This window comes from Capsaspora owczarzaki, assembly GCF_000151315.2.
Source record: "Capsaspora owczarzaki ATCC 30864 unplaced genomic scaffold supercont2.6, whole genome shotgun sequence".
In the NCBI taxonomy this organism is placed as follows: Eukaryota; class Filasterea; order Ministeriida; family Capsasporidae; genus Capsaspora; species Capsaspora owczarzaki.
Window position 1 is genome coordinate 1476121 of NW_011887297.1, and position 20295 is coordinate 1496415.

Below are 20295 nucleotides of genomic sequence, written 5' to 3' on the forward strand. Positions count from 1 at the left end.
TTTCAAAAATGAATGGGAATTGAGTCGGAGACAAAGGACTCCAAATCACAATGCATCACAATGGCTTTTCGTGGTTTTTAGTGCTAAGGAGGTGCTGCACCCCCCGGACATCGTGCGGGCACACGAATGTGGGCTGGCATGGGTTTGGCGTGCGTCGCTTCATGTCGTGCTAGATCAGGGCACAAAATGTCCAGTGCATCGCGACCTCCTCTTCTTCTGCCACAGTTACGATAAACATGAACAGATCTTACCGAGTTCGAATCAAACAACAACAAGAGCCGAGGCGATATCACAGGGTTTTGCGCGAACAACAACAAGCAGCAACTGAAACAACAACAACAGCAACTGCAGCAGTTTGTTCAACGCCGCTTCAGTCTTGATTTTTGGTTTGTCGCTTCTATTATTTGTCTGAGTTGTTGTTGTTGTTGTTGTTGTTGTTGTTGTTGTTGTTGTTGTTGTGCTGGTTGCTCTGTCGCTGACGTGTCATCGGTTCGCAGACTTTCCCGCCATTTCGCTTGCGTTCCCCCCCCCCCCGACCGTGGTTCGTCTCATCTCCATGGCGCTCGATCCCAGACGCTTGGTTGCCATGCTGGCGTCGCCCAGCGCAGCCTTGTTGGTGCTGCTGCTCTACGCAGTGCAGCTGGCGCTCATGTCGACGGCGCTCTCGCAGCCGTGGCGCTCGTACCACCTATGTCTGCCCGACCTAGTCGCAGGGACGCCGTACCCGGACGACATGCGCAATCGAAACGGGGGCCATGACTTTGGCAATGGTAATAACGGGTTCCGCGGCGGCGATGGCAACTGGCCGCCGGATCGACCCTGGGGTGGTGATGTCGCGCCTCAGCCGGGCCAATGGATGCCAAACAACCATCGTGGCATGAACGAAGGCTACGATCAAGATAGACATGGCCGACGGGGCTTTGATCGCCGAGGGGACTTTGACGGCCGAGGGGGCTTTGACGGCCGACCGAATTTCCGCGGCCGGCAGGGCTTTGGCGACGACTTTCGTGGCGAATCGCTGGAGGCCAATGACTGGCGGGGCAACGACTCATCCAAGAGGATGGCCCAAGCGCAAAGGTTTACTCGAGTGGACATCGGACCAAGCAAGGTGCTCATTCTCGAAGGCGGCGAGAACGCGTGGGACCGGTTTATGCATCGGACGCGTCCGCAGAGCGCTCGCACCCTGTCAAGTGAGCGTACTTTGAGTTTTTTTTTTTGTTTTCAGATTGGGATGCTTGTCAGAGAGAGCGAGATGATGATGATGAGGCTGGCTGACTTCAATTGGATTGGGTTTCTGTTTTGTTCTCATTCTCGACAAAAGTCGACCAGATTCCTCAGCACACTCCGGTTGCCATCTCGCTGATGTACGTTGCAGTTGGCGCGATTGCGACCGAGACAGTGCTGGCCTTGATCGCAGTAGCAGAGCTGTGTCGAGCATTCCGCGTCACTTGCACAGAGCAGGCGCGATTGCTGCTGGCGGTTTCTGCGCTTTTGATTGCGCTGCTCGGCGTTGGAATGAGCTGGGGTTTGCTTCTCGGCGAAAGAAACGACTATCGAGGGATTATGCAGCACCTGCCGCTAAAGGATAGTTTGTACCACCTGCGCAGCCTGCTCGAGTGCTCTGGCGGATATCCCACCATGCAAGACTTTGATGGCCATCCGTTGCACGGGAGAACCATCTGGATTGTCTCCTGCGGCCTCGGCTTGATTGCCCTGATTTGCACGCTCGGGCGAAGCGCAGCATTGGGCCACCAGGCCCGGACAGGAACAGGGGCGTTCCGCGACACACTCCCGCTGTCTCGCCAAGAAGCGGATTATGATGAGAGCGCGGCGGGTTTCGCTCGGTCTTCTGGCGCCACGGGGGCCACCTCCATCCTCATTGGCATTCTCGCCGTGCCCGCTGGCATTTGTGGCGCTGTGTGGACGCTCGTGTGTGGTGGGCGCCATGTAAATACGGCCAGTCGGCTGCACAACCTGCCTGCCCGTGGCCAAGCTATTCCTTATAATGCGCACGGTGATCAATCTACGTTTGCGCAGCTGTCAGAGTACGAGCGCAGGCTGCTGTCGACTCGCTGATTGTGATTGGGAAATAGTGTCTCTCGGCTTTGTTAGTTTGGAGTGGACGTTTTCCAGCGTCCCATCAGTTGTGTGTGTGTGTGTGCGTAATGATGTGTGTAACCGAATAGAAGTGATGTTTCTGAAAATCAAACGATCACTCACTCAAGAAGCTTCTTGGCCAGCAGGAAAACACTCCGAGGTCTATCCGTCGAGACAGACCAAACCTCAAATCAAGCAAGCGCGAATGCAATGTGTATTGTGTTTTCTTCCAGTTGCGCTCAACGTCGCAAAACAAAAAGGCACACACATGCCCCGCTGGCAGAAAAAAAAAACTGTTCAAAAAAAATTGGGGAAGCTAGTACACAAAAAAAGAAAATGCCCAAAGTGCCCTCTGGGGTGAGAGTGAGGTTTTGGTTTGCTTGTTTAGAGCGTTTAGAACTTCTCGGGGGCAGGGATCTTGGAGAGGGACGGGGCCGAGGTCAAGGCGGGGATCTTGACGGCGTCTTGCAGGTTGAACTGGCGGAGCGAGCGGCCCATCAGATCTTGGTACTGTTTGGTTGTGTTGTTTTGATGTTGGCCAAGGGTGTGGATGCAACGAAGGTGAGATTCTAGGTCTGTATGGAGCGTGCATGAGGATTGTATGGAGTTTGCATTGGGATTGCTTCTGGTTGAATCGGTCGCTTGTTTTGCCGCTGTTACTCTCCTGCTTCGACAGGTTGACCCCCAAAAGAGCAGTAGCACACAAAGCAGTCGCACACGTCTCGCAATGGGGGGGGAAGAGAGAAGCTCAAAATGAAAAAAACGCAATGGAAAAGCAATGGAAGAGCAATGGAAAAAAAAAAAAAAAAAAAAAAAAAAAAAAAAAGAGCGATCTTTTCAATTTCGCCTCGTCGCCTTGTGCTACTCTGTTTCTTCCTCCTCCTCTTCTGCTGACCCCACCCACTGGCTGTGGGCAGAGACTAGATGGCTGCCAAGTGGCGGCGATTGAGGCGTTTTGGTCCGTCTGGCTGCAGCAGCATCCGTGCGATCGCTCGCTCTTGCTTCCAACTCACTCGCTTCTGGGCAGCGGCGGAGAGCGGGACGTCGGCGTTGGCCTGGGTGTCCTTCTGCTTCTGGTAGTCGCGGAGCTTGCCAATGTAGAACTTCTGGACGGGGTCGAGGGCAGCAGCGGCCTGGGCGCCGGCGGCAGCAGCAGCAGCGACGGCGGAGGTCGAGAGCGACCGTGTGGCAATAGCACGAGCAGCGACAGTGGCCAGCATTTGGGGGAAGATAAGGCAAACAGCAAACAGGAGTGAGTGAGAGTGTCAAAGGATTGAGAGTGTGTTGGAAAATCACGGAAATAGTAGAAGAATAGAGTCAACATCAATCCAAGGGGGAGGAGGCGGTGCTGAGGTGAGCTGGCTTGGATCAAACACTCTCAGAACAAAGCTGCTCCAAACCTCGATCTCTTCCAATGCTCTCCAATGTTTGAACGTGTTTGAGTATGTTTTTGAATTCATTCTTCTTCTTTTTTTCGTTTCTTCTTCTTCATCCATGGCAGCTGCAACGTCGGGAGCGGCGTTGACGGACGCGGCTGCGAACGCCGGCTCGTGGTCGAGCGTGCGACCGGGCCTGAGCAGTGCCACGCGTGTGCTTCTCGAGGAGCACCTCGGATTCACGCAAATGACGCCCGTGCAAGCCGCAGTGCTGCCGCTCTTCCTTGCCAACAAGGACGTGGCGGTCGAAGCTGTGACGGGCTCGGGCAAGACGCTCTCGTTCGTCGTGCCCATCCTCGAAATCCTGCTCGCCGCGCGCCGATCGGACCGCGGATCCAGCAGCAGCAATGCCATCATGCCATCATGCATGCGAGCAACAGCAGCAGCAGCAGCAGCAGCAGCAGCAGCAGCAGTGAGTGGGCGCCACGCGACGTCGGCGCCATCATCATCACCCCCACGCGGGAGCTTGCCGTCCAGATCTACGACGTCCTCAACCTGTTCTGCGCTGCGGGTGCCGGTGCTGAAGACGGCGAGCAAGCGTCTGGCCTCGTCGCGCCAGGTGCAGGAGCTGCAGCGTCCAAGAGCACGATGGACCTCGTGGACGATTCAGATTCAGAGTCTGATTCAGATTCAGTGGATCAAGTGCAGGTGGAACAGCGCTTGCAGCTGCGACCGTGGCTCCTGATAGGAGGCGGACAAGTGTCGGACGATCTCCAGCAGCTGCGAACGAGCGGTGGAAACATTATTGTCGCGACACCCGGTCGCCTCGAAGACATTCTGAAACGAAACAAGATGACCAACGATATCAATCTGCGAACGCTCGAAGTGCTCGTGCTGGACGAGGCGGATCGGCTGCTGGACATGGGCTTCCGAGCGTGTCTTACCAACATTCTATCCTACTTGCCAAAGCAGTGCAACCCAAACGGACGAGGTGAGGAGCGCTCCACTCTGTTTTGCTGCTGCTGCTGCTGCTGCTGCTGCTGCTGCTGCTGCTGCTGCTGCTGCTGCTGCTGCTGCTTGTTATCGCGACGTTGAAAAGGGAATCTCCAGCGAATTCCTCTCTCTGCACAACCTCAGGTTGAAGAACTCGTGCGCGCAGGCTTGAGAAACCCCGTGCGCGTCACAGTCAAGGTACAATCCGTCGCATCGCAAGAGCAGCGAAGAACGCCCTCCACGCTACGGAACATGTACATGCTATGCGATAGCGAACACAAACTGTGGCGACTCGTCATGCTGCTCCAGCGGCTGGGACAAGAGTGCAAGACTATCGTGTACTTTGCGACATGCGCTGGCGTCGAGTATTATTCACGCATCTTCCCGCATCTGCCCCAATTCCGCAAGCAAGCAAACATGCTCAACTGGTTTGCTCTCCATGGGCACATGACGGCCTCGAAGCGAAGCGTCGAATACGCGCGGTTTAAAAACGCGCCAGTGGGCGTCCTGTTTTGCACGGACGTGGCTGCCCGTGGCCTCGACATGCCTGACGTCGATTGGGTGCTGCAGTATGACCCTCCGCAAGATCCAGATGCGTTTGTGCATCGCTGCGGCCGCACTGCACGCCTCGGCAAACGCGGCAGCGCACTCATCTTTATTCGACCGAAAGAGGACACGTATGTGTCGTTCCTGGCAGTGCGCAAGAGTCCTGTCGAGGAGTTTGATGGCCGGTTGGATGTCAACGGCTCGATCGAAGAGACGGATGGCAACCAGAACATTTTGCGCTTTGAGAGCTTTGCCCTCAAAGACCGGGCGACCCAAGGCAGCTTGGACTTGATGGCCGCAATTCGCGCGCTTGCCGTCAAAGATCGCGACGTCTTTGAAAAAGGGCAGGTCGCGTTCGTGTCATTTGTCCGATCGTACAAGGAGCACAAGTGTTCGCTCGTCTTCCGCCTGAAAGAGCTGCACCTGGGTCGTGTTGCCGTGAGCTTTGGTCTCGTCGTGCTGCCGCGCATGCCAGAGCTTCGTGGTGTCAATGCCGACGGCTTTTTCGTCCCGCTCGCAGATATTCACCCGAACGACATTCCGTTCGCAGACAAGGTGCGCGAGAAGGCGCGTCAAGCCAGACTCGCCACGCGTGCTGCTGAGCGCGCCGCTCATCCCGAAAAGTTTGCCAAGGGCCCGAAAAAGGAGAGCGAGGCGTGGTCCAAGCAGAAGGCGCGCAAGGATCGCAAAGAAAAGCGCCAAGAAACCAAGCGGCTTGTGCGCGAGCGAGAGTTGCTCAAGAACGGCAGCGAGTACGCGCTGTTGGCTGCGCACCAGCAAGGTTTGGAAGCAGACGCCGCCAGCGCTGCTGCCGAGGGCCAGCAACCCGACGATGATGATGATGAGGAAGAAGAGGATGAGCTCGAAAAGGAGGCGCGCCTCATGCGCAAAGTCAAATCTGGCAAGCTGTCCAGCGCGCAGTTTGACAAGCGGATGGGCTACAAGCGTACCTCTGCCTTCGCCGACATGGTTGACGAAGGCGACGAAGACGCGCCTGTGAACGATGACAGTGACGATGAGGATGACGAGGAGGACGATCAAGACGACGAGCAGGAAGAGTCAGCTCCGCAGCGCGGATCAAAGCGACCGAACAGCCACGACACCAATCAGTTAGCTGCTGCGCGCAAAAAGCCACGATCGGGCTTTTGAATGGAAGGAGAAACGAGCAGCTCTTGGACGTTTGGTTTGACCAGTCATTGTGATGCAAGAAAAATGTTAAAACGAAAACAACCAATCTTCAAAAAAACAACCAGTAAACTCAATCTAATCCTGTATTGGCTGCGAAAGAATGTGTACATGTGTGTGTGCGTGCAATCAAGTCTACATCATCATCATTGAATCGGTATCTGGGCCGCCACTGGCATAATTATTATAGGCATACGCTGAAGGATCCACACCCTGATCCATTGTGTTGTCGTATTGGACTTCCTCCGTCGGCATCGCGTCACTTTGAGAACCTCCTGAAATTAAAAGATGGAGGCTCTGTGTCAAGTATGATTCGGTGGGTGAGCAATTTGTTGGGCAAAACAAGTCCCCCCATCCTCTGATCAAAAACGCATTTTTCGCAACTCACATTGTGATGGCCGGTCTCGCGCTCGCGCTCCATGTGACGTTGCGCCGTCTCGGCGACAAAATGGGAAGCAGAAAACGGCTCGTATGGGACGAGAGCGAGCGAATTGTTGGTCGAATCGAGCGCGGGCTCTTGCTGCGGAGGCTGGTGGTACAACAGACGAGCAGGGATGGCCTCTTGCGGCAATAAGGGCAGCGAGCGTGATACAGATGGGAGCAGCTTGACAGTCGCGTTGCCGAGTGAAAGCTCGAGCAATGTCTTTGGCGGGCGCGAGGGATCGTCTTCTTCGTCCGAGCCGTCGCTATCGCTGTCTCCCGAGTAGTGCTTGAATGGCGGGTGTGCTGCCATTGTGGCAGGCTGCTGAGAATTCAGGAGGCTCATACTTGGCTGAGATTCTAATGCTGCGTCTGCTTCCAATGCTCGTGCAGCGCAGGCAGCGGCAAAACTGAACGATCCGACATTGTCGTCAAACAACCCGGTGCGCGTGCGTTTTGCCAGAACGCTGTCCGACAATTGCGCATTGGTCTCTGCTTGCTCGAATGCATCATAGTAATTTCGCCGTGTAGATCCATGCTCGAATGTGACTTTGTTGGCAATGTCGTCGCCACCGTCATCAGCATCACCAAGGTCTGCACGCGCGCGTTTTCGCGCCAAATCCGCATCGTGTCCGTCCTCCGAGTCGTTCGCTTCCAGTCCGCGCTTCCGTGACAACAGTGCTCCAACAACCGCAGAAGCAGCGTGATTCTGAAGGCCAAGCTGGCTCGCGTCGTGGAGCATTGTCGTGCGCGCATGCTCAAACAGCGGCAATGCGGCTGTGCTGAGGCTGGCGTCGCTCTCATCGTCCGGGGTATCATCAACGCGGGTCGCAAGGCGCTTGCGAGGCTGCTGCTGATACAGGTCGAGTAGTAGTGGGTGCGACTGGCTGGGGTCGCTGTTGTTGGTGCTGCCGGCACTGCGAGTGCTCGAATGCGCTGGAAGCTGCTCGAACTCGCCACCCTCGGCGGCCTCTGCAAACGTCCGCACTCGCCCTGGCCTGGACGACATTGCTGGACTGCCGCTGGTATTACTTGTAAAAGTGCTAGTATAAGTGAGATTGTGACGAGGAGAGCCGGAGGCGCTGGACCAGGCCGCCGCGTCGGAGAACGGGCCTAAACTGGACGGCGATCCTCTGGTCAATGTGGCGCTTGTGCTGGACTGGCCGCCGCGGGGTGGTGAGCCCGTGCTGTGGTCGTAGTTGTCGTAGTGGTCGTAGTGGTGGTGGTGGTGGTGGTGAGGACTGCATGGCTCGTACGCGGATGGCAGTCCACTCATGCTTGCGTACGACGAAGTGGAAAGCATGAAACGGTTTCAAAGCGAAAAGAAGAAGACAAGAAAGAAGAGTGGCAAAACGAAACAAAGACTGGGTGGAGATCGATCAAAGGGACTAAGAAACGGAAACGAAACAAAAAGAGGAACAGTCGGAAACATCAGGGGGGGGGAGTGGGAAAGGCTCGAAAGACGAGCGATGGAGAAAAAAGAAAGAGCTGAAACGAAAAGTGCTCGTCCTGCCGCAAGTCGGGCAAACTGACCGCTAGTAATGCGATGGGTTGTTTCTAGGAAGCAATTCATTGTTTATGGTTGTGTGGAGGACCAAGAGGAGGCCGTTTTCGCATTTTTGGTTGTACAACTTTTTGTGTTGAATGTCTCGCTGGGCTTACCTTTAAGAGCACCTTTGGGCCTCAAAAATGGCCGCCGCGCGATCCCTGCCCGCAGTGAACAATCTAGCAGCTGAATACACCACATAATCACAAGCTAACTCCACATACACCGAAGAGATAGACAATCAAGCTGTTGTACCCGAAGAATCTCGTCCACGAAATTTCGCCGCGGCTCGAATCCACCTTCCGTGCTCCGGACCCTCCTCGCACTATCAATATTCAAAAGATAACTATATTTTTCATGCTGGAGAATATCAGGGGACGGCGAGTGTCGACCGCGTCATGGCGAGGCGGCCACTCAAACTTGACCCCTTTTTGCGCGTTTGGGCTGGGCTTTGTATCCATCCCGTACCTCGTTGTTGAGAACGCCAGTCCTTCTGCCACACATTATCTCATTGTGTCAACTGCGTCCCTGCGTCCCCACTAGCCATCGGCTCGCCGATGGGGGTAGAGACGGAGGGGGCGGGAATTGGTCGCCTGCGCATTCTCATTCAGCCAGATCTCTCAAATGTTCATTCTCTTCGGCCGAGACGCGACGCGCGCAACGCTGAGCTTGCACACGCCATTCGAGCCAAACAAGGCGTCCTTCTTCACCATCTGATCCCGCTCTCGATCCTCCTCTTCCACTCATCTTGCTGGCTTCTGTTGCTCCGTCCGTTCTCCTTATCCTTTATCTGATGTTTTCAACCCTCCCACTCTCTTTTATTTCATTTTATTTTATAGTATTGTATTGTATTGTATTTGCCTATTTTTTTTTTTTTTTTTTTTTTTTTTTGGTGTTTTGGTTGATTGTCGACGTGGATTTTTCTTGTTTGTGGTCGCCGCCTTCGTTTTGCCGTCCCTCAGCCTCATCATCAAGCGTCGAATCATGCGTGGCTGCTTCCGTTGGTCTCGGAAGAGCCGCGTGCGAGCGCTGCTCGTCGTGCTGCTCGTCGGCGCGGCTGCTTTCTACTCGGTCTCGCCTACGACCACGCTGACCACGCTGCTGCCGGGTGCCAAACCGCTCCACAAGACCAACGACGACACCCTCCAGCCCCATGGAAAGCCGAGCAATGAACTTGACCCACGCCAGCGGCAGCAGCGCGCTCCGGGAGTGCTCCCCAAGGAGGAGGACGACGACGACTCCATTCGCCGAGCTGCAGCGCTGCTCCCAGAGGACGAGAACCAATCGCCGTCCCAACGCAAGACGCTCCTTCGCAGCTCGCCCGAGCTCCGACGTGCGCTCGAGCAGGATCTCGAGCGACTGCGCGAGCAGCGGGAGATTGATCGGGAGACGGAGATTCAGCGAGAGAAGGACGAGGAGGCAAAGCCCGCCAAAATACTGCCGTCCACGCGAGCCCCGACGTTCGGGCCCGACAAGGACGATCTCCACGCTGACATGGAGGAAGAGACATCCAGCGATGCTGTGGCGCACATCTCGGCCGTCCACGAGCTCGTCCTGGGCGCCCAGCGGGAAGCGTTGTGCGATCCATTGCCGCAGCAGCAGCAGAGCAAGCTGCCTGCCGTCGTGCCGCCTCAGACTGCAAATCTGGCACGATCGCCCAATCCTGCGCGCATCCTCTTGTATGCCACGATCGCGGCGACCACGGCAGATGCGTCGGGCATTTGGCTCAGCGACACACTCGACACCTTGTCCCGACTGCCACAAGCTGAAGTTTACCTCTTGCTGCACACTCAACCCAAGCCGGACGCCGACGTTGCCAACCAGCCCCTAACAATCATCCAATCCCTTCAGCACGTTACCGTCATCAATCCTTGGCTGGAGGCCGACGCTCAATCGATGGGTCTTGCTCCCGTCACCTTCAAGAGCAAACTCGACTCGAACAATGCCCTGCAATGGATTACTGCTCTCGACCACCAGCTGCGTTTCGATCACTTGCTCATTCGCTCAATTCCAGTTGCAGCTCTCGTCTCGCGATATGCTGACATGGCACACCGCCTCTGGGCATTTATTCTACCGCCAACTCCGTTCCCTGCGTTGAATGCACCCCTCCCAGCCGTGTACACCAAACTCAAGCAGCTCTTGTCTACGCCCGCAAGAGGAATCTTCTCTACTGAGCGTGCCCGCCTCTTTGTGCAAGATGCCGTCACCGTGCCTGCCCTCAAGCCTTCCTCAATCGTCCCGACGGTGGTGCCGCCGTTCAGCCCATCCGCAGATGTTACCGCCCAAACCCATCAGCTGATTCATGGTGCTGCACGGTACTCGACAGCCAAGGCCGCTGGCTTTAAAATTTGCTACCAGGGCAGGGCTGACAACGAGTATCTCTTTGCGGAAATGCTACAGGCGTACAAGAAGAGCTTGGGCGGTTCCTCCCCAGCCTCCATGTCCATGATGCTCATCATTAGCAACTATGAGCAACCCGAACTCCTATCGCAGACGCAAGAGTTTGTGCGGAACGAGCCCTCTGTCGTCCTGTTTGAACAGCTCTCTCGTGCGACCACCCTTGCGCTGCTTCAAGATTTCCAATGCTCTGTCGGTGTGCGTTTGATGAGCAACGATGCCGGCCTTGAAGTTTCGACCAAATTCCTCGAGTATTCGTTGCTGGGAGTGCCCACGGTGATGACCGTCCCTTCGGCGAGTGCCGAAGATGCTCTCGAGGGCATGGACTATCCCGAGTACTTGACAGTGCTGCTGGATGGCTCGCCCGCATCGTCTGAATCCTTTGTCGCTCGCCTTGCGAATGCGTTTGTGACAGCCAGCGCGCGCCTGGCCGAATCTCCCAGCAGCCTGGCCAACCTCCAGCAGCGTCTTCGCTCGCTCGCCGCGTTGCATTCCCCCGACGCAACTGTCGCGCGATATCAGCAGCTTCTCACGCCACGACCACGCCATGGTTATCAAGCACAGCCTGTTGATGGTGTACCACCTTCTTCGTGCAACATTCTCATGGTCGCTCACGATTTCAAGCTCATGGGCGACATTCTTGAGCACTTTAGTTCTGCCTCTTGCACCGTTCGCAAGATTACCTGGACTCCGCAGTCACTTCTGGCTATGGACCAGTCCGGAGAGCTCATCAAGCACGCGCAGTGGGCCGGCACGATTTGGTGCGAGTTCGCCCTCGACCAGGCTCACTGGTTTGCCTCTCAACGGTCAAAGTACGATCCGAGCCACGACAAAACGCTCATTGTGCGCATTCACGGACCAGAGCTCCAGCAGCCCATCGCGGACAAGATCCAATGGGCACAGGTCGACCACGTCATTACGACCGCCCCGTACTTTTACAACGAGTGTCTGGTGCGCATGCCCCAGAGCACGCCCATCCATCTCATCAGCAACATCATGTGGCCCCTGACATTGGCGAGCAATCCGATAAAGTCAAGCAGCTCCCGAGCAACCGCTCTGGGTTTGATCGTTTCGGATGATTCGCCAAAGGCGCTTGAGATGGCCATTGACATTTTGCGGGAAATTCGAGACATCACAGGCCAGGCCAACTCCAACTGGACTCTTGTCGTAGCCGGCCCTGCGCCAGCAACCCTGGAATGGACACCTTCGTCTCCTGTGAACACAGAGCGCGAGTACCTGACCCAAGCTCGCCAAATTCTTGCAAGTCTTGGTCTCGAGGCCTTTGTGCAATTCGTCGGCGCGCCGGCCGACCCTTCTGTGTGGTTGCATCAAGTTGGCTTCATTCTATCCACCTCTGACTCGGCAGCCGACGTTCACATGGTGTCCGAAGGCATGGCGACTGGATGCATTCCCGTCGTCCGTCGCGGCTTTGGGGCAGACCTGATGTACCCAGCGGCGTACAGCTTTGATGGCCCTGTCGAGGCTGCCACGCTCATCAAGGCGCATGCCGAGCAGTCAAGTCTGCGGATTGCCAACCAACGAGCTGCATCGGTCCAGGAAGCGCAGGCCCGCTTTGAAGGCCGTGCCATGCTGCGAATGCTCGATGAGCTTGTTCTTCCACTCGAAAACGCCGACAGCGCTCCAACGGACTTGCAAACATTGCAGCCACCAGAGTCCCAGAACACGGCCGCCTTGCTCCAACTGTCGCCGAGCTCGATTGTCAAGACCCACATGCCGTCATGGACATCGCGCAGCAAGCTGGTGATTATGGCAATCATGGACGAGTTCACTGCCGGTTGCTACCAACACGAGGCGCGCATCGTCAAGGCGGACATTGACAACTGGCGAGGGCAGCTCGCCAATGCCCATCCTCAGTTACTCATTGTCGAGTCTATCTGGCAAGGCCCATGGGCAGAGCATGTCATGTCAGACTCTGCTTGGGGCAACCCGGTCGTTGAGCTGCTCAAACAAGCGCGCCTCCGCGGCATTCCCAGCTTGTTCTGGAACAAGGAAGATCCTGCGCACTTTCACGAGTTTTCGCATTCTGCATTCTTGCCGTTTGTAGACGCCGTGTTTACGACCGAGGAGGCCGTCGTCCCGGCCTATGCGAAAATCCTCGGACACGATCGGATTTTCGCCAGTCCGTTCGCAGCGTCGCCGAGGACGCACTCACCGGTCGGGTCTTATCGTCCACGGAACAAGGGATATGCATTTGCAGGCACCTATGCCTTCCAAACGCGTTATCCTCACCGCAAGGGTGATTTGGATTTGATATTCGCGGCGGCGAAAACGCGCGGACTTGCCATCTTCCAGCGCTCGGAGGGAGTTTCGCGCCACATTGTGCCGTGGGGCGCAGAGCTGCAACCACACTTGAAAGGCTCGCAGCCATACGTCAAGATGGTCAAGCTGTACAACAAGTATGAGGTGTTTATCAACGCCAACTCTGTCAACGTTTCCAAGACCATGTGCAGCCGTCGTCCGTTCGAGGTGGTCAGCACGGGCACTCCCGTCGTTTCCAATCCGGGACCGGCTTTGAAGATCATGCTTGGCCACTCGGTCGTTATTGTACACAGCGCGGCTGAAATGAACGTCGCAGCAGCACGTTTCGACAATCCGTTGATTCGAGAACGACTGGCTCTGTCGGGCCAGCGTCGCGTGTTTGCCGCTCATACCTACGGGCACCGACTCCGCGCAATGATTGAGCAAATGACCTTTGACAATGCGACCCTCGCGCAGACACCCGACCCTGCTCCATCCGCGACTGTGGCGGTCTGCTTGCCGCTCGTTCCGTCGTCCTGTGATGCCGCGGCCCGATGCGTTCCACGCCTGCTTTCGGACGCTCTGGAAACGTACCAGCGCATGGTCTTTGGGCGTGGGTCGTACGAGTTGCTGATTGGAGTGGTGCTGCCTCCGGCCAACGGCGGCCATCCCTGTGCCGATCCGGATTCGGCCATCCGTGCTGTTCGTGATGCGCTCGAGCAAATGCTGAGGCAGTCCCGCAGCGAGCGGCCTGTAACCTTCCGCGTCTTTGCAACATCTGGAGCATCCACGGCCGCGACTGTGGGCGCCTGCATGCACCAAGCCATTGATCTGGCCGAACGGCAGCACTTGTTCTTCCTCGACCCCAGCCGTCACTACTACGGCCCCAACTTTTTGCGGGACTTGCTGCCTGCGTTTTCGTACACTGACGCGCAAGTGGTTGGTAAAAGCAGCGTTTACGCTGTCGACGAGTCTGCGCGTCCCTCCCGACCATTCTGTGCAAGTGCGAACTCTGCTGGTGTTCTTCAAGCCAAGTACGCTCATGGCTACAACCCAGACCTTGTCAACGCCCCGGCCGTCGGTCTCACGCTTCACAACCCCACAGCCCAACTGGAATACGTGGACAAGCTTGCCGCAGCGCCGAGCGCCATCTTTAGTGTCGATTTTCTCCGAAAGTGTCCGCTGGATTCGTTAAGCCATGCCGCCAACCCCCTCGACCATCTGCTGGCGATAGCTCTCGAGGCGCGCGCAATCTTCTTTTCTGGCAACCGCCACAACTTTATTTTTGATGCTGTCTCGCGTGCTTCGGCTGACGGCTGTTCCTCGGCCAACGAGGCCATCACTCCCGACATGATTTCCTTCACTTCCTGGTAAAATTCGCTTCTGTTCGTTTGTTTTTAGTGGTGTTTGTTTCATTCTTTAATATTAAAAGTAGTAAGTGTCAGGGACTTGAGCATGAGGTTGAAAAACAGCAAGGAGCAAAACTGCAAAACACACACCAAAAACGAAGAAATGCCGTCACGCGCAGAAAACTATGCGAGCCCATCCGTTTCCTCTTGTTCCTTGTCCTATTGTAGACCAACGACCAATCAACACTAAGCCTCTACAGTTCGCTACACATCACATGCGGCATCAACCTCCTTTCTTACAAAGCGAGGGTCGATATCCAAATCCTCGCCGTATTGGATGGAATTGTCAATGATAAACATGACGCGCGCGATTGAAGATTTATCCCGCACATTCAGCGGAACGAACTGCACAAGACTGTGCTCGTCGATCTGAGCAAGTTCCGAGCAGCAACCATTCATTAGTGTTTTGGTGAATCCTCCAGTTCCTCATGATCTCGGTTCAAGCCAGTAACCCTGTGGGCAACCTCCCACAGCCCCCTCTCCCTGAATCAAACAGGCCAAAAACACGCAAGCAACCACACAGACCATACAACGCCTTACAACAGTTGCCAGAGCTCGATTGAGGTGTTGCAGCTTGGGGTTGTAAGTTCGTGTATCTCCCATCAAATCGCTGGCGTTGAAATCAAGAAACCTAGCAACCGACAACGCGCGCAAAAAACAAAAAGCCAGACCAATGTGAGGGTCAACTTGAAGCGCGCGAGGGTGAGTCAAAACAAAGAAGAAAGAAGCCCAAAGCCAAACCTTTCAAACTCGGCCGATTTGGCCGCCCGTCCAAGCTTGTCGACCTTGGTGAGGACGTTGACATGCGGAATTTCGAGCTGAACCATAACGGACATGGCTGACAATACACCGGCAAAGAACTTTGGCATGTCCTCGATGAACTGCGAGTCCAGCAAGTACACGCCGCACATTCGCATGTCCATCTGCTGAAATTCGTCCACGATTCGTCGCATGATATTAAGGTGGGTATAGAGCTCGATTTGGCCTACGGGGAGTGTGTATGAGGGGTGGTGGTGGAGCGGCGGGTCAAAGCAAACGCAAATCATGTCAACGAGTTGCAGCAGATTTGTTCGCAAAACTAGATTTTTTGGAGTTGCAGACTCTTACCAGGACAATCAAACAGGATGTAATCATCTTCCACAAACTGATTGCTGATTTGATCGTGCAGCCACGAAATGTTCTCCAACAAGTATCTGAGCAGAACGAGACGAGATGTTGAGTTTCAATGTGTCTAAAAGTGGTTGGCGAAACGTCAAAAACGTACTCCATGCAAAAGACAAGACCACCGTTCGGACCATACGCGCCGCCCTCGATGACGTCTGTCAGGTTGATGAGGTCTCGCACGTCTGTGACAGGTCGAAGACAACAACGTGAGCGTGAGTCGAGCGTGAGTGAGTAAACGGCAGAGTTTTGCTTTGGTCGCTTTTCCAATCGCACTTTCGAGATGCGGCTGAATCCATCATGTTCGTGATGATGATGATGATGATGATGATGATGATGATGCTGCGATCTCATGATGGTCCTTTGACGAGCGCTTCGTTGATCGCTCCATACCCTCGTGGGTCGTTCGTGTCGTGCCACAGTCGTCCCCCCCCCTCTCTTCCGCTCCATCCCCCTAGTACCCGATTTCATGCTACTTGAACAGCTCTGAGCTTTGCTAACGCATCATCATCATCGCCGCTGGAGTGTTCGCAGCTCCACTCGCTTGCACTGGGTGGCTCACATGGAGCGGCGGTCATCAGTCTCGATCACTCTCGATCAGCTGTTGAGCTGCGCAAGTCAAAGCCCCCAATAGTGTAGTAGTGGTAGTTGGCCATGTCTGTTTTTTACCAAGTGCGACCGGATAGTCAAAGTGCTCTGCGGCTGGATCGAGGTTGACGACAAAGACAGAGCGGCCAATGGTTTGGCAATGCTGGACAATCTCAGCGCAGTACGACGACTATGCGTGATCATCATCATCATCATCACAAAACCATGCAAAGAGTTAGGATGTCTGCAATCCCATTTCACAAAGTAAATCAAAGAGAAACAAAAGAGCTCACCTTGCCGGCACCAGCGGGACCGACGACGAGCTGTCCGAACAGTCGCATTTTGTGAATGCAGTCAACAATGAAGAGTGAGCGTAGTAATCTAAGAACAGCATCTCTTTCCGAAAAGATGGGCAAAAAGTAGATTCGTGATCGGTCCTCATGTTCATCGTCAGACGAGCAAAACGATCCAAGTTGAAATAGACGTGCAATTTTGACTTTTCTGTTGAAGTTAGGCAGCTCAGCGTTTAGCGTTTGTGTTGAACAAGAAGCTGAGCGTGTTGCGCTGAGCCGGTCAGACTGATTCTAGATCTATTCGTTTCTGTTACGAACTGGGCTCATCTTTCCCTCATTCTTCACTATATTCTTAGTAAACGATACTTCTGCATTCATTTCATACGCTTCAGTAGTGATTTGCAGGTCAAGTTCCGGGTAAGGTCGTAACAGAATCAGTGGGCGAAAAGGGGCTTGAGCTCTGGTCATTCCAACGCACAACATCTATTCATGCACATCTCCTATCGCAGTGTAACAGTCGAATTTGCATCACCATTGGCGGAAATGCTCAGAAATCAGTCCTTCTTTCTTTGTTTCTGATTTGCGCTCAATCTCATTCTCAGTCCCCTCGACCCTCTACCTCGCTAGCCCCTCTCCCCCAAATAGGCATCAATGAGCGTGCTTCGTGTGGATGTGCTGGCAATGCCAGTCGGCGCGCCCATCTATCGCAAGGTCTGGGACTGGCCAGACTCGATTGGTGAGCACTCTGAGTGTCTCAGATTATTCCTCTGCAGCCAAAAACCTCCCTTCTTTTACGCTTTGTTCCAACACATACAAACCAAAAGCAATAGGCACGCTAAGCGCAGAATACGATGTCTTGCACACCTGGCTCCAATGCAACCCTTCATACAAGCAAAACCGCCAATGCAACTCCAGCCAAACGCTTCTCTTCCCTTTCTACCATTCATCCTCCCCTCCCCTTCCCCCCAGCCACCTCAACACCCTCTCACACAATCTCACTAACTCAGCCTTATACTCACCTGACCTTGGCCTCCGCTCTGTTTTTTGCCTTGTTCACAGCGCCGACGTCGCTGCTCCCCAATGCGAATCCCCAGTCCCAGTCCCACTCCCAGTCCCAGTCACAGTCGCAGGCATCACAAGACTCTGATCGCGCTTGCTCGCTCATCCTCGCATTCACGCAGTTTGCGCGCGAGATCTGCAGCGACGGGCTCACCCAAGTCCACTTTGAAGCACCCTCTTCGGACGGTCTGCTCGCTCACGCAGGCGCTGCTGCCGTCGCTGCAGGTGCTGCTGCATCCACGTTAGCTTCGTCCAATAGTGCCAATGGAGGTCTGGGTGCCGGTGGCGCTGGTCCGGTCTTCACCCCGGCTGCGTCGGGCTACAGCTCGCCATCGCTCAAGCCAAAGTTCCGTGGAAACCGCTCGCGGGCTGATTCGGGCTCGGATTTGCTGCTCACGTCGACCACGGCGGTATCTGCGTCGGGCAGCATGGCCAACCTCGCGGCGGGCGGGATGGACTTGGTTTTGCCGTCCTCGCTGCTGTCTGCAGGCTCGGGCATTGCGTTCGTTGTCGAGCAAAACCCGCATCTCCTGGTGGCTGTATTCCACAAGAATATTCCAGCGACTGCAGCGCAGCGGATAGCACAACGCGACGCGACTGCGACTGCGACTGCGACTGCGCCGGACTGCAACGCGGCTCCGATGGCGTCCCCAGAGCATGTCTTTTGCCGAAACATTCTCAGCGCCTTTGATACCCAGTTCCAATCTGTCGTCGACGCCGTGATTCCCGAGCTCACTGTGCTTGCCAAGGACGAGAGCTTTGGCATTCACGACGTGCTTGTTCCGACCGTGGCGTCCAAGTTTACGGGCTTTGACGAGACGCTGTCGCGATTACAAAAGAGCTATGTCTTGCGTTCCGGCCGAGGAGGCAAGACCAGCTCAATATAGGTACTTGTGTGCTTGGGGGTTTATTGTCGTGTCTTGTAGTGGTGCTTTTGTGTTTGTCAATCACATTGTTTTTGATCGTTGTGTTGATTCAAAGTGCAGCAAATTGAATCAGCTTCTCTATGTCGCCCTTCATCTCCTGCTTTTATGAGTTGCCCGAATGAGGGTGCTCTGATGCTGTTGAATGTCACAATGAGCTGTTTTTCCAGCAAACCTCAGTGCATTGCCGTCCTCCACTCGTTCCACCGCTTCACAATCCAGCAGTAAAATCCTTCTCTGACGTGTTCATCCAAAACCCATGCATTATTACTATTCCAAAACGCTCAGTCATTTCTTAACCGCTCGCTGAGAAATCTGAGCAACCAACACAATGCAGGCTGCTGAGCTCCCGGCCAACCCGACGACCGCCGCTCCGACGCTGTCAGCCACTACTAGTGATGGTCGTGTGCTCATCAGCCAGGGTGCCGAGGCGGTGAGTGACAGCGGGGCGCGGGGGGAGGCTGCTCTAGCTTCAGCCTTTGAGCCATTGAGCCTGATGGGCGCTGTTGACTGCCAGCGACACTGACTTGAAGCTTGACTTGAATGCTTGACTTGAATGCTGGCAATGTGATTGAATGCGACAAAAAAGCGCGTCTATTCGGTGCTGCGGTCGCTGCCTGGCCATCCCGAGCCAAGGCGAGCAATCCTCAAGCAGCGATTCAAGAAGAACTACCGCCATCCATCGCTCGACAAGTCGCTCACACGGAGCAGAATCAGAGCAGTAAGCGTGAATTTTTGATGAATGGGAGTCGGGTTGGGGATCAACGGGGAGGGGAGGAGGAGGCTGCTTTTTCTGAGGCCATTGGAGCAGTGTTTCTCAGATTGTGAGGACTTGGTGTGCTCAACAAAATTACCATTGACATTGTCTGCAAAACAACCAGGAAGCCCGCTGTCTTACAAAGTTCAAGGAGACGCCCGCAGAAGGCGTCAATGTGCCGGAGCTGTACCATGTCGACTTTGACCAGAGCGCCATCTACCTCGAATACATTCCTGGCATCACTGTCAAAGCTGCACTGCTAGAGAATCTGTTTCCGCAAGGCAAGGCTACATTGTCAATGTGTTTGGGCCGAGCTGTGAAATTTTGCGATTGGCTCATCTTTCACTCGTCGAAATCGTGAACGGGAGCAGACATCCAGCACGAGCTTGTCCAGAGGATTGGGAAAACAGTGGCTTCGCTGCACAACTCGAATATTGTCCACGGTGATTTGACCACGTCAAACATGCTTCTTCGTGATCGGGATCCGACAAAGATTGTGAGGTCATTGTTTTGTTTCTCAGCTCGATTGTCGTCGCTAAACCTTCAAGCATGCTTTTGTTGCGCTGGGTTTTGCATGCATTGTTCCTTTTTTGGTTGGAGCAGGTCCTTATCGATTTTGGACTAAGCTACAATTCCACCACGCCGATTGAAGACAAGGGTGTTGATTTGTACGTTTTGGAGCGTGCCTTCCTCAGCACTCATCCGCAATCCGAATCTCTGGTATGGCTGAGGCCTTTGAACATCAGGCGCGCTCGTTTGGCTTTTGTGGTCGAGATGGAGCGTGCTAGGCTGGGTCGGTATTTCGCTGATTTCTTTTTTGTTTGTTTGTTTGTTTGTGTGTTTGTTTGATTTGCTTTGGGTTGTGCAGTTTCAACTTGTCCTCGACGCATATGCAAAACATGCTACCAGTGGCCCGGCAATCATCACGCGCCTTAACGAAGGTATGTTGCGTTGGATGAAGCCTTTCTTTGCTGTTCATCACTCTGTCGTTCCTTGTTTTGTTGATTGCCTTCTCTGTTACTTGTTCCCGATTTTTTTTCCAGTTCGGCTCCGAGGTCGCAAGAAGATGATGGTTGGATGATTATCTAGAGAGGGTGCACTCTGATAGATCTATTCGTTTGTCGCTCCAATCTTCACTTGTTTGCTCCCCCGACTCTTCAATACATCTCCCCGCTGCTCCTCCGAATATCTTGCAATTATTCTGTATTGCAAGTCTTTTGTGCTATTGTTTGACCAAAATCCCACCCAATGCAATGCCTCAATCAAATCTCACATGGTTTCAGTCT

At 54.6% G+C, this 20295-nt stretch overlaps 8 protein-coding genes across 8 annotated transcripts; 5 read left to right on the forward strand and 3 right to left on the reverse strand.

Annotated features, from left to right (window-relative positions):
- Positions 1 to 496: 496 nt before the first annotated feature.
- On the forward strand, positions 497 to 2215 carry CAOG_04460 (hypothetical protein). The gene is made up of 2 exons (XM_004348238.2): positions 497 to 1190; positions 1322 to 2215. The coding sequence occupies exons 1-2, from the start codon at positions 557 to 559 to the stop codon at positions 2074 to 2076; spliced, it is 1389 nt and encodes a 462-aa protein (XP_004348288.2). The 5' UTR covers positions 497 to 556; the 3' UTR covers positions 2077 to 2215.
- A 79-nt stretch (positions 2216 to 2294) lies between these two features.
- CAOG_04461 (hypothetical protein) lies at positions 2295 to 3328 on the reverse strand. Its single transcript, XM_004348239.2, has 2 exons — positions 3111 to 3328; positions 2295 to 2607 (listed from the first exon to the last, which is right to left on the reverse strand). The coding sequence occupies exons 1-2, from the start codon at positions 3315 to 3317 to the stop codon at positions 2491 to 2493; spliced, it is 324 nt and encodes a 107-aa protein (XP_004348289.1). The 5' UTR covers positions 3318 to 3328; the 3' UTR covers positions 2295 to 2490.
- A 263-nt stretch (positions 3329 to 3591) lies between these two features.
- Positions 3592 to 6161, forward strand: CAOG_04462 (DEAD box polypeptide 55; the record flags this gene model as incomplete). The annotated part of the gene is made up of 3 exons (XM_004348240.2): positions 3592 to 3945; positions 4011 to 4464; positions 4573 to 6161. The coding sequence occupies 3 exons, from the start codon at positions 3592 to 3594 to the stop codon at positions 6159 to 6161; spliced, it is 2397 nt and encodes a 798-aa protein (XP_004348290.2).
- Positions 6162 to 6268: 107 nt separating this feature from the next.
- On the reverse strand, positions 6269 to 7972 carry CAOG_04463 (hypothetical protein). Its single transcript, XM_004348241.2, has 2 exons — positions 6586 to 7972; positions 6269 to 6494 (listed from the first exon to the last, which is right to left on the reverse strand). The coding sequence occupies exons 1-2, from the start codon at positions 7918 to 7920 to the stop codon at positions 6333 to 6335; spliced, it is 1497 nt and encodes a 498-aa protein (XP_004348291.2). The 5' UTR covers positions 7921 to 7972; the 3' UTR covers positions 6269 to 6332.
- A 1175-nt stretch (positions 7973 to 9147) lies between these two features.
- On the forward strand, positions 9148 to 14193 carry CAOG_04464 (hypothetical protein; the record flags this gene model as incomplete). Its single annotated transcript, XM_004348242.1, has 1 exon — positions 9148 to 14193. One exon carries the CDS (start codon positions 9148 to 9150, stop codon positions 14191 to 14193), a length of 5046 nt encoding a protein of 1681 aa, XP_004348292.1.
- Positions 14194 to 14214: 21 nt separating this feature from the next.
- Positions 14215 to 16342, reverse strand: CAOG_04465 (MinD type ATPase). The gene is made up of 8 exons (XM_004348243.2): positions 16271 to 16342; positions 16059 to 16167; positions 15493 to 15574; positions 15336 to 15421; positions 14970 to 15213; positions 14769 to 14859; positions 14469 to 14597; positions 14215 to 14387 (listed from the first exon to the last, which is right to left on the reverse strand). The coding sequence occupies exons 1-8, from the start codon at positions 16316 to 16318 to the stop codon at positions 14352 to 14354; spliced, it is 825 nt and encodes a 274-aa protein (XP_004348293.2). The 5' UTR covers positions 16319 to 16342; the 3' UTR covers positions 14215 to 14351.
- Positions 16343 to 16842: 500 nt separating this feature from the next.
- CAOG_04466 (hypothetical protein) lies at positions 16843 to 18341 on the forward strand. The gene is made up of 2 exons (XM_004348244.2): positions 16843 to 17006; positions 17330 to 18341. The coding sequence occupies exons 1-2, from the start codon at positions 16922 to 16924 to the stop codon at positions 18214 to 18216; spliced, it is 972 nt and encodes a 323-aa protein (XP_004348294.1). The 5' UTR covers positions 16843 to 16921; the 3' UTR covers positions 18217 to 18341.
- A 204-nt stretch (positions 18342 to 18545) lies between these two features.
- On the forward strand, positions 18546 to 20292 carry CAOG_04467 (protein serine/threonine kinase). The gene is made up of 7 exons (XM_004348245.2): positions 18546 to 18685; positions 18842 to 18973; positions 19134 to 19290; positions 19381 to 19505; positions 19613 to 19729; positions 19878 to 19950; positions 20053 to 20292. The coding sequence occupies exons 1-7, from the start codon at positions 18584 to 18586 to the stop codon at positions 20088 to 20090; spliced, it is 744 nt and encodes a 247-aa protein (XP_004348295.2). The 5' UTR covers positions 18546 to 18583; the 3' UTR covers positions 20091 to 20292.
- The last annotated feature ends 3 nt before the right edge of the window (positions 20293 to 20295 follow it).